Source organism: Micropterus dolomieu, linkage group LG11 (assembly GCF_021292245.1).
Source record: "Micropterus dolomieu isolate WLL.071019.BEF.003 ecotype Adirondacks linkage group LG11, ASM2129224v1, whole genome shotgun sequence".
Classification (NCBI taxonomy): Eukaryota; Metazoa; Chordata; class Actinopteri; order Centrarchiformes; family Centrarchidae; genus Micropterus; species Micropterus dolomieu.
In genome coordinates, this window is record NC_060160.1 from 18,383,030 (window position 1) to 18,397,657 (window position 14,628).

Consider the following 14,628-nt stretch of genomic DNA (forward strand, 5'->3'; position numbering starts at 1 on the left):
CTGGGTCAGTGATTCCCAACGAAGGGTACTTTTACCACAGGGATACTACTGCACTGCAACGTGAGACAAACTTCAGGATATTTACTGTCACAACAACCAGGTTTAGGAATGTTGAAACATAACCGAGAGCATTTACTTTATTATAGTATTTCCATTTTTTGCTACTTTAACCTTACCGACATATTCGGTAAAAAATATTTTTTCACTTCACTGTTGTTTTTCTTGACAGCTGCAGTTGTAATTGTTACTTTACATATTCACATTTTACAAAACACGCATTCATCTTTTAATACATGACACTTAAATTAGAGTTTGAGCTGCAACAATTAGCGATGTGACAAAAATAAAATGCAGCAATTTGGGAAAATCAGTTATTCAGCATTAGATCCAAACGTTCTTTAGTTTAAGCTTCTCAAATAATAAAATGTTCTGCTTTACCTTTTTGTCTTTTAAATAATAAATAGTTAATATAATAATTTCATCTCAGCCTCTAGGAAACTGCATCTCTTATCTACTGTAGACCAAATAATTTTTAAAAAAAGGATCAGTTATGAAAATAACCATTGCAGCTTGTAATTAAGTTATATACATTTGGTTAAGTAGTATTCACACTAAAATAAGCTGTCCTGAATACAAAACTCTGAACACACAACATATTTTGGAAACATTTCGACCTTAGAGGTACGAACCTGATTGAACAAGATGTCTGCGTCTAGAGGAAGCAACAGGTGACGTGATGAAGCGAATCTATTCACTCCTTTATTCTATTTTTTATGCGAGATTTGTTTCTCATTTAAACATTTAACTTGCAGAATATTCATGTTAAAGACCCAGAAGGCCTTAATTACTTAACTGCTGTAGAAAGGAATTGGCTCCTTAGGCAGGTAGAAAAAGAAGATTATTTTACCTGAGAGCCCTTTATATAAGTATAGTTGCCAAAGAATTTCCAAAATATGCTTTCTTGCCGGGAGTGAGCTGAGAAGAGACAATTAAATTAATTGTCAACTATTTTGATAATGAATTAAAAGGTTTGAGTCATTCTTCAATTATAAAAAGTAAAAATTCTCTGATTCCAGCTTCTTAAATGTGAATATTTTCTGGTTTCTTTGCTCCTCTGTGACAGTAAACTGAATTTCTCTGGGTTATGGACTAAACAAGACATTTGAGGACGTCATCTTGGGCTTTGGGAAACACTGATCTACATTTTTTTCCCCACAATTTTCTGACATTTTATAGACTAAACAACTAATCGATTGATGGAGAAAATGATCATTAGTTGCAACTCTAACTGGCAGTAGCTTCATATTTAACTGACAGATATGAGAGTGTAATTGATCTTCTCGTCTAACTCCCGTGCAAGAAAACAAGCCTGTTTACCGAAATCCTGAACTGTTACTAATAAAGAGGAGAGAGGCGGCACAAACAGAGCTGGAGTTTATATCCGACGTGCCAGAGAGCAACCGTCACTTTACATGTAACTTTGTTTCAAGAGAGCAGAGATATATGAAGTTTCTTAGCGGAGTGTGTGCTGTTACATTAGCTAGATCAATAAAAAAGGATGTGGATTATGTGTCCACAACCGTGTGTGTGTGTGTGTTTGACAAACATCCTAATTGGACAGCACAATTTCAGTCTAGAAGGAAAAGTTATTCTCATAGCATATTTTAATCTTTTTGTTTACTATTGAATCCTAATTTCAGTTTTCATGCTCGAACGTTTAATTAAGTGTTTGCTAAAGTTCACCTTGTTTCGATGCAGTGGAAAAGTTAAAGAGATGCTCTCAGGTTGCATTTAAGTGACAGGAACACAATGGGTTACTGCTTTAACACCTTCTGCATTGTGCTAAAAAGAAAGAATGTGCTCAGCTGTAGCATCCAGCTTTGCAGCTTTCGATGTGTGTGCTGTAGCTGACTGTTACTCTAGCAGCAGGCAGTAAAAGTCAAACATCTGCCCAGAGGATGCTGCCATGTGTGACTAATCCCTCCTTCCTACTACAACATTAACAGTTTACTCACAACAGCTTGTTCAAAGTAAATTGTGTACACAGGCTGGATGTAGCTGCAGAGACAAATAAACTGAAAGATGATAACATCTCAGACTTCCTTGTCACGGGGATCTTAGAGTCTGATAACTTCACTTTCACACCATCTGCAGTAATTCTCACCGTGGGGCATTAGTCGCTGTCACAGGCTGTGGTCAGAGGGGCAGGTTTAGTTACTACCAAATGCAAAGTAGTCTGGTAGATAACCGTATTATCGTGTATGTGTGGTACAGCATGCTTTATTTATACATATTTCAGTGGAAGGAGTAGAAGTTTGTATACTGCTGGGTAGCTTAACCTTTAATAATAGATTATATTCTGAGTTGTAGAGGAGTAGAAGTGTAAAGTAGCATAAAATTAAAATACTCAAAAAACGTACATTGAAATGTGTTTAGTTACATTCCACCCGTCTAGTTTTAAGGAAATAAATCTGCAAACATCTGCCACACCTGTTGGTTTTCTATTTATAAGTACAGCCTTTAAAATCTGAACACCCACGCAACAGGGCCTCAACCAACCTTTTTCATTATCAGTTAATCTTTTTGTTTAAACAAAGTCAAGGAACTGTGGAAAATGCCAAAGTTGACTATTTAATCGCTTCATTTGTCCAACCAACAGTCTAATACCTAAATATTTTAGTTTTCCTGTCATATAAGAAGTGGAAAAAAACGCAAATCCTCACATTTGAGGATAAACTCGGTCGCCAAAACTCTAGCTGCTCATTTTTTGTTTCTTTTGAGATCTACATGAAACCCCTACTAATTGTGCAATAATTGTGTTTTCAATTAAGCTACAAAAATGTACATTTTCCTCTCTTTTCTATCATGTTTGATCTTGCAGATTGTTCCATTTCAATGTCTTTACTCTACTGTAAACTTCAGTAAAAGCAGCCATACCACAATGCAGGACTGTGAGGCAGCAGTGCCTTAAGCTAAATGCTAATGTCAGCATGCTAACATGCTTAAAGTGACAATGCTAACATGTTTAGCAGGTATGTTTAGTTAAGGTGACCAGGTTTCTCAAATGAAAACCGGGGACATTTTTGGTTTGGTTGTCAGTATGTCATCAAAAAATATAATGTTATTATATATGAAATAAAAAAGGGAGACGATTTCTGTTTTATAGTCTGTCAAATGTAACTTCTGAATGAAATCAAGTCATTTTGAGGCAGAAACCACCTTTCAGTCAATAAGTAGAAGCTGCAATCACTTTCTGGCAAGTGAACCAATGCATGTTATGGGTTGTATTGGCCATTTAAAGGTATTTTAACTGGTAAAAAGGAACTGGATTGGTGTCCAATAATGTCTTTATTTTATATATAACTCAGCAGTAAGTCATGTTAATTATAGGCTACAGTCTGTGTTACAAATCTAAACAGAGCATTTTAGACATAGGTCTAATGCCAGTTTATTCTGTACCAATGCACCGTATTAACTGATCATTATTTTTGTATGTAAAATCTCAATCTGCAGAGTAACTAAAAAGCTGTCAGATAAATCTAGTGGAGTAAAATTAAAATATTTTGAAATGTACTTACTGCAGTGACTTTCCATTACTGGGGTCATGTATGGGTATGACAGATAAGAACAAGTTAATGAGAAATGACGTTTGCGGTTCACTTTTCCTGTATAACTCATAAATAAGTGAGACATAATCACAGAATAACCACATAGACAGAGCAGTGTAACATCATTATATATGAGAGGAGCACTTTGTTTACTGCAGATGAGAAGATTTTTAATAACAAATTATGAATAAAGTTAGTTAAAACCAGATCTCAGAAAAGGACTGTATCCTCCTAGGAGGTCTAATCAATTAATAAATATATAAAGCTTGGGTTTAATTTGACTTCCGGTGAAAAAGAAAGCACCTGAACTGGATTTGCTGTTAGCTTTTAAATGAACCCAGCGTGATGTAAGGTGTAAACCCCTTTCAGAAACAAAATAAATGCAGAAATGAAGAAGAGAATAAAAAGGAAGAAAGAGGAGGAGGAGCCAGCAGATGGTTGAGGAGGTAAGATAGATATAGGAGGGTCCTTCCTGAGTTGAGCTGCTAGCTGTGTGTGGCTGTTCTCTGCTTCTTCTGCTTCCTGTGCTTCCTCCACTCTGAAAATATGGACTAAAGCTACACAGCTTCCTTCGATTTGGAAAGATTTGAGCCACAATGGAGGTGAGATAATGTGTCATGTTTTTTTGAACCTTTCATTTGTCAATTGTTCCATTTCCCCCCTCTCCTTGCTTTGCATTCACAGCTTGCAGGCTGAAGTTATGTGTGTGCATCTGGGTGGAGTAATTCAGTACCTTTCTCTGCTCTGTGTGAAAAATCTGTGTAACATGCAAAGAAATGCATGTTTTTAGAAAGCTACTAACCCACTGCTTGTGTCTCTTTATGTGTTTTCGCAGCTTTAAGTATCTGCATGTTTTTGCAGCCAATCTCAAAACAAAGGGGGATATTTTTTTTAATCTTCAAAGTACCTGGAGAGCTTTAAAATTCCTGGAATGCAGATCCTTTCAGGTTCCTGCATGTGAAAAGAGAGCTAAGAAACAGATAAAGGACTGATAGATGTTTATCTTTCCCTCATGCGTGCTTTGCTGAATTCTTTTGTGCTGAAGTAAAAGAGGCTTGGACAGAGTTTTATAACTTTACCAAGAAATAGTTCCAAGATTATGATCCAACTCATCACAGTAACATAATACATACAATGTGCTCATTTTCCATCGGGATTGGTGCTGTTCTTCCTCCTAGCTGTGCCAAGAACTGAACTAAATTTCCCAGAAGTCAAATGCATTGTTTATTGATTGTGTTCATTTGTATGTGACATTTTGTTGGGTGTAACTGATGGTTCCTCCTTTTCTGTAAAGCTAAAACAACAACTCTTACACTATGTGCGCTGAAACACCAAGATGAGTATGTAACCAGCATGATTTCACATTTAGAGTATCTTGAATCTATAATTCTGCAGACAGATTACAACATGCCTTCAATGATCAGAAACAAACCTGCATTTGTGCAATCACAACTCGCTTTATAAGCCGATGTAATGTATGACGATTTTGCCTCCAGGGTTTGCAAAACATATAGTATAGTATGGCTTTTGCATGTGTATGTTACATGCAAAGGCTGTTACAAAGCTCACTTGTGTGCTTTTACACAGTTCTTGTGCAGGACAGGCCAGTGAATGTTCCTGAAGGGATTGCACTTCCCTCTTTCTGCAGGAACATTTCCAAGGTATACTGTACTGGATTTGAATATCATGTTTGAAGAGAAACAGGAGCTCTGTATCTAGAAAATGGCAGCAATAACTGATCAGATTGAGGCATAAATTACAAAACAAGTCTGATTTCAGTGCAGAGAAATATATGTTATCAAAAGGGGAAACGAGCCGACTGCTGAGTAAGTTTCAATCCAAAAGATATCTTATCAGGTCTCTGTTTAGAAATTTGCCTTTGGTTGCGGTTATTTTAACACTTCCCATAATCCTCTCATGCTGCATCATCACTACAGAGTGTAAGTCATGAATCTAAACCAGTTTTGGAATTCAACTTTTTTTTTTTTTTTTGACAAGTTAGTGGTATTTCTCTTTTTTCTAGACGCCACAATGTTGGTCTGGCTCATCAGAAGAGGAAATAGCTGAGCGTAGTATTTCACTCCCTCCTTCTCTCTTTCTCACTTTGACATCCGCCCTTTCTCAGCCATCATTTTAACAGACATCTGTAAATTCTATGCAGCTGAATGTACCATAGTGAGTGATAGCAAGACTAGGTTTAGGAACACTAATTTAGTATCTAACATCAGTTTGTGGTAACTAGTACTAGTTAGATAACCAAGACAAAGGATGATTAACATGCACAAAACATAATGACCAAACTGATGCATTAGAGGATGAAATATCCTGACTTATAGTCTCTAATATGTCTAATACTCCAAAAACACTGGCTATCGAACTCCAAATGAATGCTAGTGTTTCTCTGTGTCTGCTGTAGGCAACTGTTTGACAACAATTTTGCCTTAACAACTTTCCAAAGTGATAAAATGCTGGGTTGGGTTTTCAGTCTATTCTAATGCCAAAAAAAAAGTGGCCCTAAAAAAAACAAACTCGTAAACTGACTTTAACATGTATAATTAGTGGAATGCCATAAACACTCACCAGCCACTTTATTAGGCACACCTGTTCAATTGCTTGTTAAAACAAATAGCTATACAGCCAATCACATGGCAGCAGCTCAATGCATTTAGGCATGTTAGACATGGTCAAGACAACTTGCTGAAGTTCAAACCGAGCATCACAATGGGGATTTAAGTGACTTTGAATGTGGCATGATTGTTGGTGTCACACGGGCTGGTCGGAGTATTTCAGAAACTGCTGATCTACTGGGATTTTCACACACAGCCATCTCCAGGGTTTGAATGGGCCGAAAAAGAGAGAAAAATATCCAGTGAGCCGCTGTTGTGTGGACGAAAATGCCTTGTTGATGTCGGAGGTCAGGGGAAAATGGGCAGACTGGTTTGAAATGACAGAAAGGCAACAGTAACTCAAATAACCACTCGTTACAACCAAAGTATGCAGATTACCATCTCTGAACGCACAACATGTTGAACCTTGAAGCAGACTTGCTCCAGCAGCAGAAGAGCACACCGGGTGCCGCTTCTGTCAGCTAAGAACAGGAAACTGAGGCTACAGTTCACACAGGCTCAGCAGAACTGGACAACAGAAGACTGGAAAAATGTTGCCTGCTCTGATGAGCCTCAATTTCAGCAGCAACATTCAGATGGTCGGGTCAGAATTTGGCGTAAACAACATGAAATCATGGATCCATCCTGCCTTGTATCAACGGTTCAGGCTGCTGGTGGTGTGGTGGTGGTGGTGGTGATATTTTCTTGGCACACTTTGGGCCCCTTTGTACCAATTGAGCATCGTTTAAACACGTCAGCCTACCTGAGTGTTGTTACTGACCATGTCCAGCCCTTTATCACCACAGTGTACCATCCTCTGATTGCTACTTCCAGCGGGATAATGCACCAAAGCTCAAATCATCTCAAACTGGTTTCTTGAACATGACAATAGGTTCACTGAACTCCAGCGGCCTTCACAGCCACCAGATCTCAGTCGAACAGAGCACCTTTGGGATGTGGTGAAGCGGGAGATTTGCATCATGGATGTGCAGCCGACAAATCTGCAGCAACTGTGTGATGCTATCTATGTCAATACGGACCAAAGTCTCTGAGGAATGTTTCCAACACCTTGTTGAAAGTATGCCATGAACACTTAAGGCAGTTCTGAAGGCAAAAGGGGGTCCAACCCGGTACTAGCAAGGTGTACCTAATAATGTGGCAAGTGAGCGTATGTCAGTATTACATCACTGAACCTTTTTTGGCCACATGAGGGCAGCAGTAACACAACACAGACACCTTTGATGGTGGTATGGTGAACTTTTTAGTAAACAGTTGCCAGCAGACACACAACAACTCCTACAGATGAAGAATAAGATTTCTGTTGATGTCTATTTTATTGACAGCGACGGTAGAGAGGGACAGAAAAGCACGCACCCCACCAGGGGAGCCACCAGGGCACCCAAGAATAAGATTTCTTTAACCTGCAACAACTGATTTTCTGGGCCACTGGACAAACAAACCAAAACAGAACCAACCAGATTAAAAACAATAGCTAAAAGATGCTAAAATTCACATAGCGACTCCTTTCACATACAAGTAGTCATGTGATCCATTTTAAATCTAACAATATTGATTTATAGCTGCTTTAAAGTCCTTCCTCTTTCTCTCTGCAGCTAAGTGACCAAGACAGCAGCGCCACGGCCTCCTCTCAAACAGACGGAGAATTTGAGGGAGAGATGGATGAAGAGATGGACGGAGCGGTGGACGGAGAGGTGGAGGGGGAAGTAGAAAAAAGTGACAAAAACAGGGAGAGTCCAACCCCCAGTCTGTCCAGCTTGTCGTCGTCTCTGCGCGCCGTCATACGCATCAAACAGAAGTACCAGGCCATTAAGAAGCGGCGTCAGGAGATAGGCCTGGGCTTGGGGTCAGCAGCTGCCCTCGTCGGATCCGCACCGAGAAGTAGCCCCAAAATCTTCACCTTCGACGGACTCACCCCCTCCAGCTTGTCGTCCTCCGTCCCTCTGTGGAATAAGAAGAAAAAGAGGAAACGAGTGTTGTTTCCCAACAGAGGAGGGTGCAGGGCTCCGCCAAAGCCAGCGCAAAGCCGAGCCAAATACTGCCTTTACCTGCTCTTTGCCATCGTCTTCATCCAGGTAAAGTGACTAATTACAAGTGTGACTGTAACCAAGGAGCTGCAGGAGCTTTTTATGAAGAAAAGATTGTCACCACCTTGACAGGATTTAAATGAGTAGGGTCACATTGGCTGAGATCTTGACCTTTTACTCAGGTACATTAATATTAAAGAGTTACTTAAAGGTTCAGTGTGTAAGCTTTAGTGGCATCTAGTGGTGAGGGTTGTGAATTGCATCCAACGGCTCACGGTGCATTCACTAGCTCCTCGGATGGTTCCATTTCCCGAGTTGTTAAGTCGTTCTCCTGACTTTGCTATTAAGTCTGAATGTGGAATCAACCTGGACACTAATACAAAGATGTGTTGGATTAGTATTATTAGAATGCATAAACAACACGCAGACATCTACGATATCTTATATCAATGTAATTTCTATATGCAACAACAAAAGGCAGTAAAAACTTTCAACATATGGTCCTCTTTTGATATCTTTAGACCACCCCTGGCAAAGTTTTTAATATTTGTCTAATGATATTTGTACACTGTTCTGTATACTTCTTCATGTAGTGGTGTACTGACACACCCTGGAGTACCCTTCTACATCACTGCATCAAGGCACATTCGATTTCAGCAAAATGTTTAGGGACTTTAAGGTTTCTGTTAAATGAATTTGTACATCTCTGCTGCCAATACCATAATACCCTAATGTGTTCCGCTATCTTGCTTTCATCACAGTAATATATGTGGTTATTTTACAGTTTTTATCAATTAAACATGGCTCTTTAGGGAAATGTAAATAACATTTAAAAAATTGGAATTTAATCTCTATTTTGGCCATGTAATAGTAGCATGGCGACAATGTCAGACAATTTTTGTGCGCCACTTTGATCCAGAGTGAAATATTTTGGATGATAAACTTGGATTGAGATTATTTTGTCAAACTATTACTTTTAAGATCAGAAATGTTCCCCTATTAATGTTAAACTATTGGATGGATTATCATGAAATTTGGTATACACATTCATGTCCCCCTCTGGGTTAATAGTAATCACTTTATCACTTGCTTAACTTTTCATCTGGCTCCATTATGAGAGACAAAAATTTAATTTGTCCAATACATTGGTTTATGTGCAAATACCTGTAAAACTGATTCATTCCCATCAGCCTCAGCTGTCCTTTATGTTTAGTAGCAATTAACAATTATTAGCATGCATAATGCTAAGCTAAGATGGGTAAATTTTGTTTGTGGTGAAGCCAAAAACAATTTAATCATTACCTTCTAAGTAATGTTAGCATTCTTATTGTGCCCATATTAGCATGCTAATGTTAGTATTTAGCTCAAAGAACTGAGCAAGTACAGGATTTTGATCTCCTGTGTGACCAAATATGCTGACTGCAGTGTTAGTCTGCATGTTCGGTCATGTCAGTGTTCATTCAGACTAGAAATAGAAATAAACTCATTGAAGACTCAGGTCGATCCTGCCTTGTTACCTAATCTTGAGGCACTGTTCAGTAGAGTAGAGGTACCCACAGCTCATTTATACTGCACAGCGACTGTGACTGCTTTTTTGCCACGTGTATCCTACAGCAGTACTAATAGTTGATTTTGCAGTTACATAAACATAAACATTTTAAATGGGTCCAAGATCCTGTTTCCGGTTTGCTGATGTCAGAAGCTGAGTAGAAATAAACTTGGACAAGAGCTGTTTCCCTTCTGAAAATCAATTCCAAACAAAAGGCCAACTTGCAGAAGTAAACAAGTGGACTGGCAGGGAAATGTACCAAGTTCTGAATGTGTTTTATGTGACATTTCAAATCATTAGCTCTTCAATTTTAGGCTGTAAGATACATGTTTTATGTTTTTTAGACAATTGGCTGCTTTGTAAATGTAAATGCTCTGTATTTAGATTTCCCTAAAGAGCCTTCTATCTTTTCGACCATTCAACCTTTTACACTACATCTATCACCATTCAGACACATTTATACACTGAGCTCAAACAGAAACAAACATTCACACCCATTCATACACTGGCGGAACAGCCGCCAGGGGCAATTCGTGGTTCAGTATCTTGCCCAAGGACACTTCCGCATGCAGCCGGGAGGAGCCGGTGACCTTCCGATTAACAGGCAACCCGCCCTACCTCTTGAGCCCCAAGCCGCTTTGCGACCTATGTACTTTGACTATGTATTTAGGGTGGGAAAGTGTCAGTGAGTCAGTGTGCATGAACACGGTACAAAACATGGAGGACTGGGGAAAAAACTACTATTTGTGGATGTTGGTGAAACAGCTCAGACAACTATGAATGACAAACATTTTGTTGTCTCTTTAAGTTTAACTGTCAGTGACTTTCTAACTGTGCAGTTTGATTGACATCCAACGACAGAAACTGTTAGTAAAAACAGTAACAGTGCTCCATTATGATTGGTAAACTGTGTACAATTAGTGTATAGCATTAAATTGTGACAGCATATTAACATCTGTCACTTGTTTCTCCCCAGGTGTACAACGCCATAGAGAACCTAGATGACCATGTTCTCAGGTATGACCTGGAGGGGTTGGAGAAGACACTGAGGAGAGAGGTGTTTGGGCAGCAGGGAGCTGTGGAGGGTCTGCTGTCCCACCTGAAGGACTACCTGTCCACCTACGTCCACAACAAGCCCCTGGTGGTGTCCCTGCACGGCCCCAGCGGTGTAGGCAAGAGCCACCTGGGACGCCTCCTGGCCGGACACTTCCGTTCCGTGGTGGGGGAGACGCTGGTGCTGCAGTACTACGTCCTCCACCACTGTCCCCAGGAGGCCGACGCCCTGAAGTGCGCCAGCGACCTCTCCGCTCTCATCTCGGAGATGGTTGAACGAGCCGAGGAGGAGGAGAAGATCCCGCTCTTCATCTTCGACGAGGCCGAGCACATGCACGGCGAGATCCTGGACGCGCTGTGGCAACTCATGGCCTCCAAACAGTCCAACGAATACCTGAACGCTATCTACCTGTTCCTGAGCAATCTGGGTCATACACATATCACCAAACATATGCTGCACAACTCCTCGAGTATTTCTATGTCAATGACAGCATCTGGTCGTCATAATAACTTATTAAAAGAGCTGACTCCAATATTACGCAACACTCTGGAGAAGCTTCACCACCTGTGGACAGAGGCCGACATCTTACCTCTAGGCCTTTTGGAGAAAGGTCATGTGATGGAGTGCTTCCTGGATGAAATGACTCGAGAGGGTTTCTACCCGGATCATACCAACATAGAGCGCCTCGCAGGGGAGATTAAATATTACCCCGAGGTAGGGGGGCATGAATATTCCCAGACAGGCTGCAAGCAAGTGGTGGCTAAGGTCAACCTGCTGTGAAATTCTTCGGCAGGAAATGTTTGGATGTTTCACATTCTTTAAACCATGAAGAAATAGTGCGTGAGAAGTAAGAGAGGGGTTTATGGTTACTAAACTTGAATTACACAACTCGGAGCCAAAGCTTTCAAGAGAGGGTTTTGTAAGAGTGAAAAAACCGAAAAGTCTGTGCACACAAGAAGACGTTCGACTCTGCTGTGGGAAATGGCGTGAATCCTATGAAGAGGTTTGAAATCGTCCACAAACACACACAACCGTTTGTCTTACTGTCGTCGTGGGGACATCTAATTGACATGATGCATTCTCCAGCCCCTAACCTTAACCATCACAACTACACACCTAACCTTAAACTTTACCCTAAGCTAAATCTACCCTGAACCCTAAAATCAAGTCTTAACCCTCAAGCAGCCCTTTAAACTTGTGGTGTCCAGCATTTTGGTCCTCACAAAGCTGTGCAGACAAGTCAAGTGAATCCCACAATGTTTAAAGGGTCCGTTCACCCAAATTCCAAAAAAACAAACAAATATTTTCTCATTTACCCCATCAAAAATAATACATTTTAAACATTTACCCTGTTTTTATGAGGCATATTTCTTCATGAATCCTCATGACTTCAGTGATCCCTTGACTTTTCATCTAACGCCATCATCTGGTCAAAATTTCTCTTAGTCCAATCATTTGTTTTATGATCAATCATCTGCAAAACTAAATAGCCTCAACTACACTTAGTGTTCAGTGGTAACTGGCAAATGTTAGCATGTAAGATGTTGAACATGGTAAACACACCTGCTAAAGATAGCATTGTCATTCTGAGCATGTTAGCAAGCTGATTTTAGCATTTTACTTCACAAGTACAGTCTCAAATTAAGTTTCATTAATCTCCATTGTGTTGGTGTGGAGGCAGAAAACTCGTAAATTTTATGATTTGGGTGAACTGGACCTTTACCTTTTAAGACCAAGCAACTACTATATTAGGGAGTTGAACCACACATAGTAGGAGATGCTCAGACAGATATTCATTCATTTATAAAAGGAAGTTTAGATACATGTAATGCATCAGTTACTAACACACATTTTAGGGTGTTTTGTTTTTGTCAGAAATGTCAAAAGTGATGCAGCATGACTTGTTTTAATGGTAATGCTAGTCAATCTACAATGCATACGTCTGTGGATTTACTTAAATATACAGTACAAGAAATGCAATAACATTTAAGTAATTTATTCTGAACGTTGGACCTGCAGGTGAAAAATTGTTGGTAGCTAGTAGCAGCAGTTCGTGGCTTATTTGGTCATTAAGCTAGTAGCAATCTTGCATACAAGGCTTCTCTTCTCTCTGAGAAAATCTGGTCCCTGAAGTTTATTTATTAAAGGCTCTATTATGTTCACATCCAAAGAAATGTACTGTTACTTGGCCTAGCATTAAAAGTAAAGATTGATGGGATTTAATGAGTCATGAATATGTTAATGTCCTGTTTTCTGTTTATTTCTAATATAAATAAAGATATAGAGATATTAAAGACACCATTTTACATGGCTGTGAGAGTTTTATTACAGCAGCCTGCAAAGCTGAAACAGAAAAAAGCAGACAGCAAGCAGCAGCTTAGTTTAGCTTAGCATAAAGACTGCAAACAGCTAGCTAATGATTCAGGAAGTCACTACGCCAGGCCAAGAAATTGTCTGGCACATATTCTGTGTTAAGGCCACAATGTGCTGTTTCAGTGCACATTAAACAAACAAGATACAATGAGTTAATCAGTGAGCTTTAGAGGTGCTGATAAGATAGGTTTCATCTAAAAAGAAGCAGCTGATGTTTCCTTGAACTGTTTATGCTAATCTACTCTAAGCACCTGCTGGCTGTAGTTTCATCTTTAGCAAACAGACATGAGAGTGGTATAGATTTGTTTTTTATCTACCTCTAGTCAACAAAGCGAAGAAGCATATTTCCCCAACGATCAAACTGTTGTTTTGACTCAGGGTCCAGTGACTGGCTTTTTCCACCGCTTTAAACTTTATCTCAGTTTTTCTCGGCAGATGGAGTTTGTTTAAGTCCACAACTGTGCAAAGGAAGAACGTAATAGAATCAGATTTGTGCCAAGAGAATCAAACTAACTGAAGCTTTTTTGAAGTAATTTTGTTTAATTTAATTAATTAAATTTATCCTTCAGCTGGTGCTTTTATCCAAAGTGACTTAGAATTACTATATATATATCAGAGGTTGCACGCCTCTGGGGCAATTAGGGGTTAAGTGTCTTGCTCTGGGACACATTGGCGGATGTCGTGGTGGGAATCGAACCCGGGTCTCACACACCAAAGGCATGTCTTATCCGCTGGCCCATCGCCACACCAAAGTTTACAACTCCCTTTGATATTTAAGAAGTTTTGTTTGACTAAATTGGCACAAATCTGATTCCACAGACCTTGAGTTCCAGAAAAGTCTAGTATGTCGGTCAGGAGTTAAACGACTATAATCAATATTTTTATAATAATAATGTATCAAATGTGAAAACAATGTGAAAGCAGCTGCTCGTAGTAATAGACCTAAAGAGAATTATCATCTGGATATGCAGCTCCTCTTGGCTTTATAGTGAGTTTCGGCTCATTGTTTACCTGTTGACACAAAACTTTACTGTTCAGGTTCACTCAGCGCTCTCAGTTTTCAGAGAAGAAGCTGTGAAAAACCCAACTGTGCACAACCTGCTCAGGAGGAAGCAGACACATTTCGAGATGAGCAGGTGAATTTTCAGTTATTTCCCTACTCAGGAGGTGGTGGAGACCAAAAACGGAGCTAAAAGAAAGGGAATATTGGACTTACATTGATCAGGTGACACAACATGACTCCAAATGAATGACAATGTTTCTCTGTAACTGCTGGATAAATAAACATTTTCTAACAAGCTGGTGATATGTAAATATTGCAGGTTTAAGAATGTTATTTTACTGTCGCTAACTGTTCTTCAAACAACCTTCATGCTCGGTTCTTACACCATAT

The 14,628-nt window shown here is 39.6% G+C and overlaps 1 protein-coding gene across 1 annotated transcript; it reads left to right on the plus strand.

Annotated features, from left to right (window-relative positions):
• The first annotated feature begins 4,105 nt into the window (after window positions 1–4,105).
• tor4aa (torsin family 4, member Aa) lies at window positions 4,106–14,549 on the plus strand. Its single transcript, XM_046063645.1, has 3 exons — window positions 4,106–4,210; window positions 7,828–8,307; window positions 10,785–14,549. The coding sequence occupies exons 1-3, from the start codon at window positions 4,205–4,207 to the stop codon at window positions 11,640–11,642; spliced, it is 1,344 nt and encodes a 447-aa protein (XP_045919601.1). The 5' UTR covers window positions 4,106–4,204; the 3' UTR covers window positions 11,643–14,549.
• The last annotated feature ends 79 nt before the right edge of the window (window positions 14,550–14,628 follow it).

Coding starts and splice junctions, on each gene's coding strand:
- tor4aa (XM_046063645.1), top strand. Junction 8,308..10,784: donor TTGCCATCGTCTTCATCCAG/GTAAAGTGACTA, acceptor GTTTCTCCCCAG/GTGTACAACGCCATAGAGAA.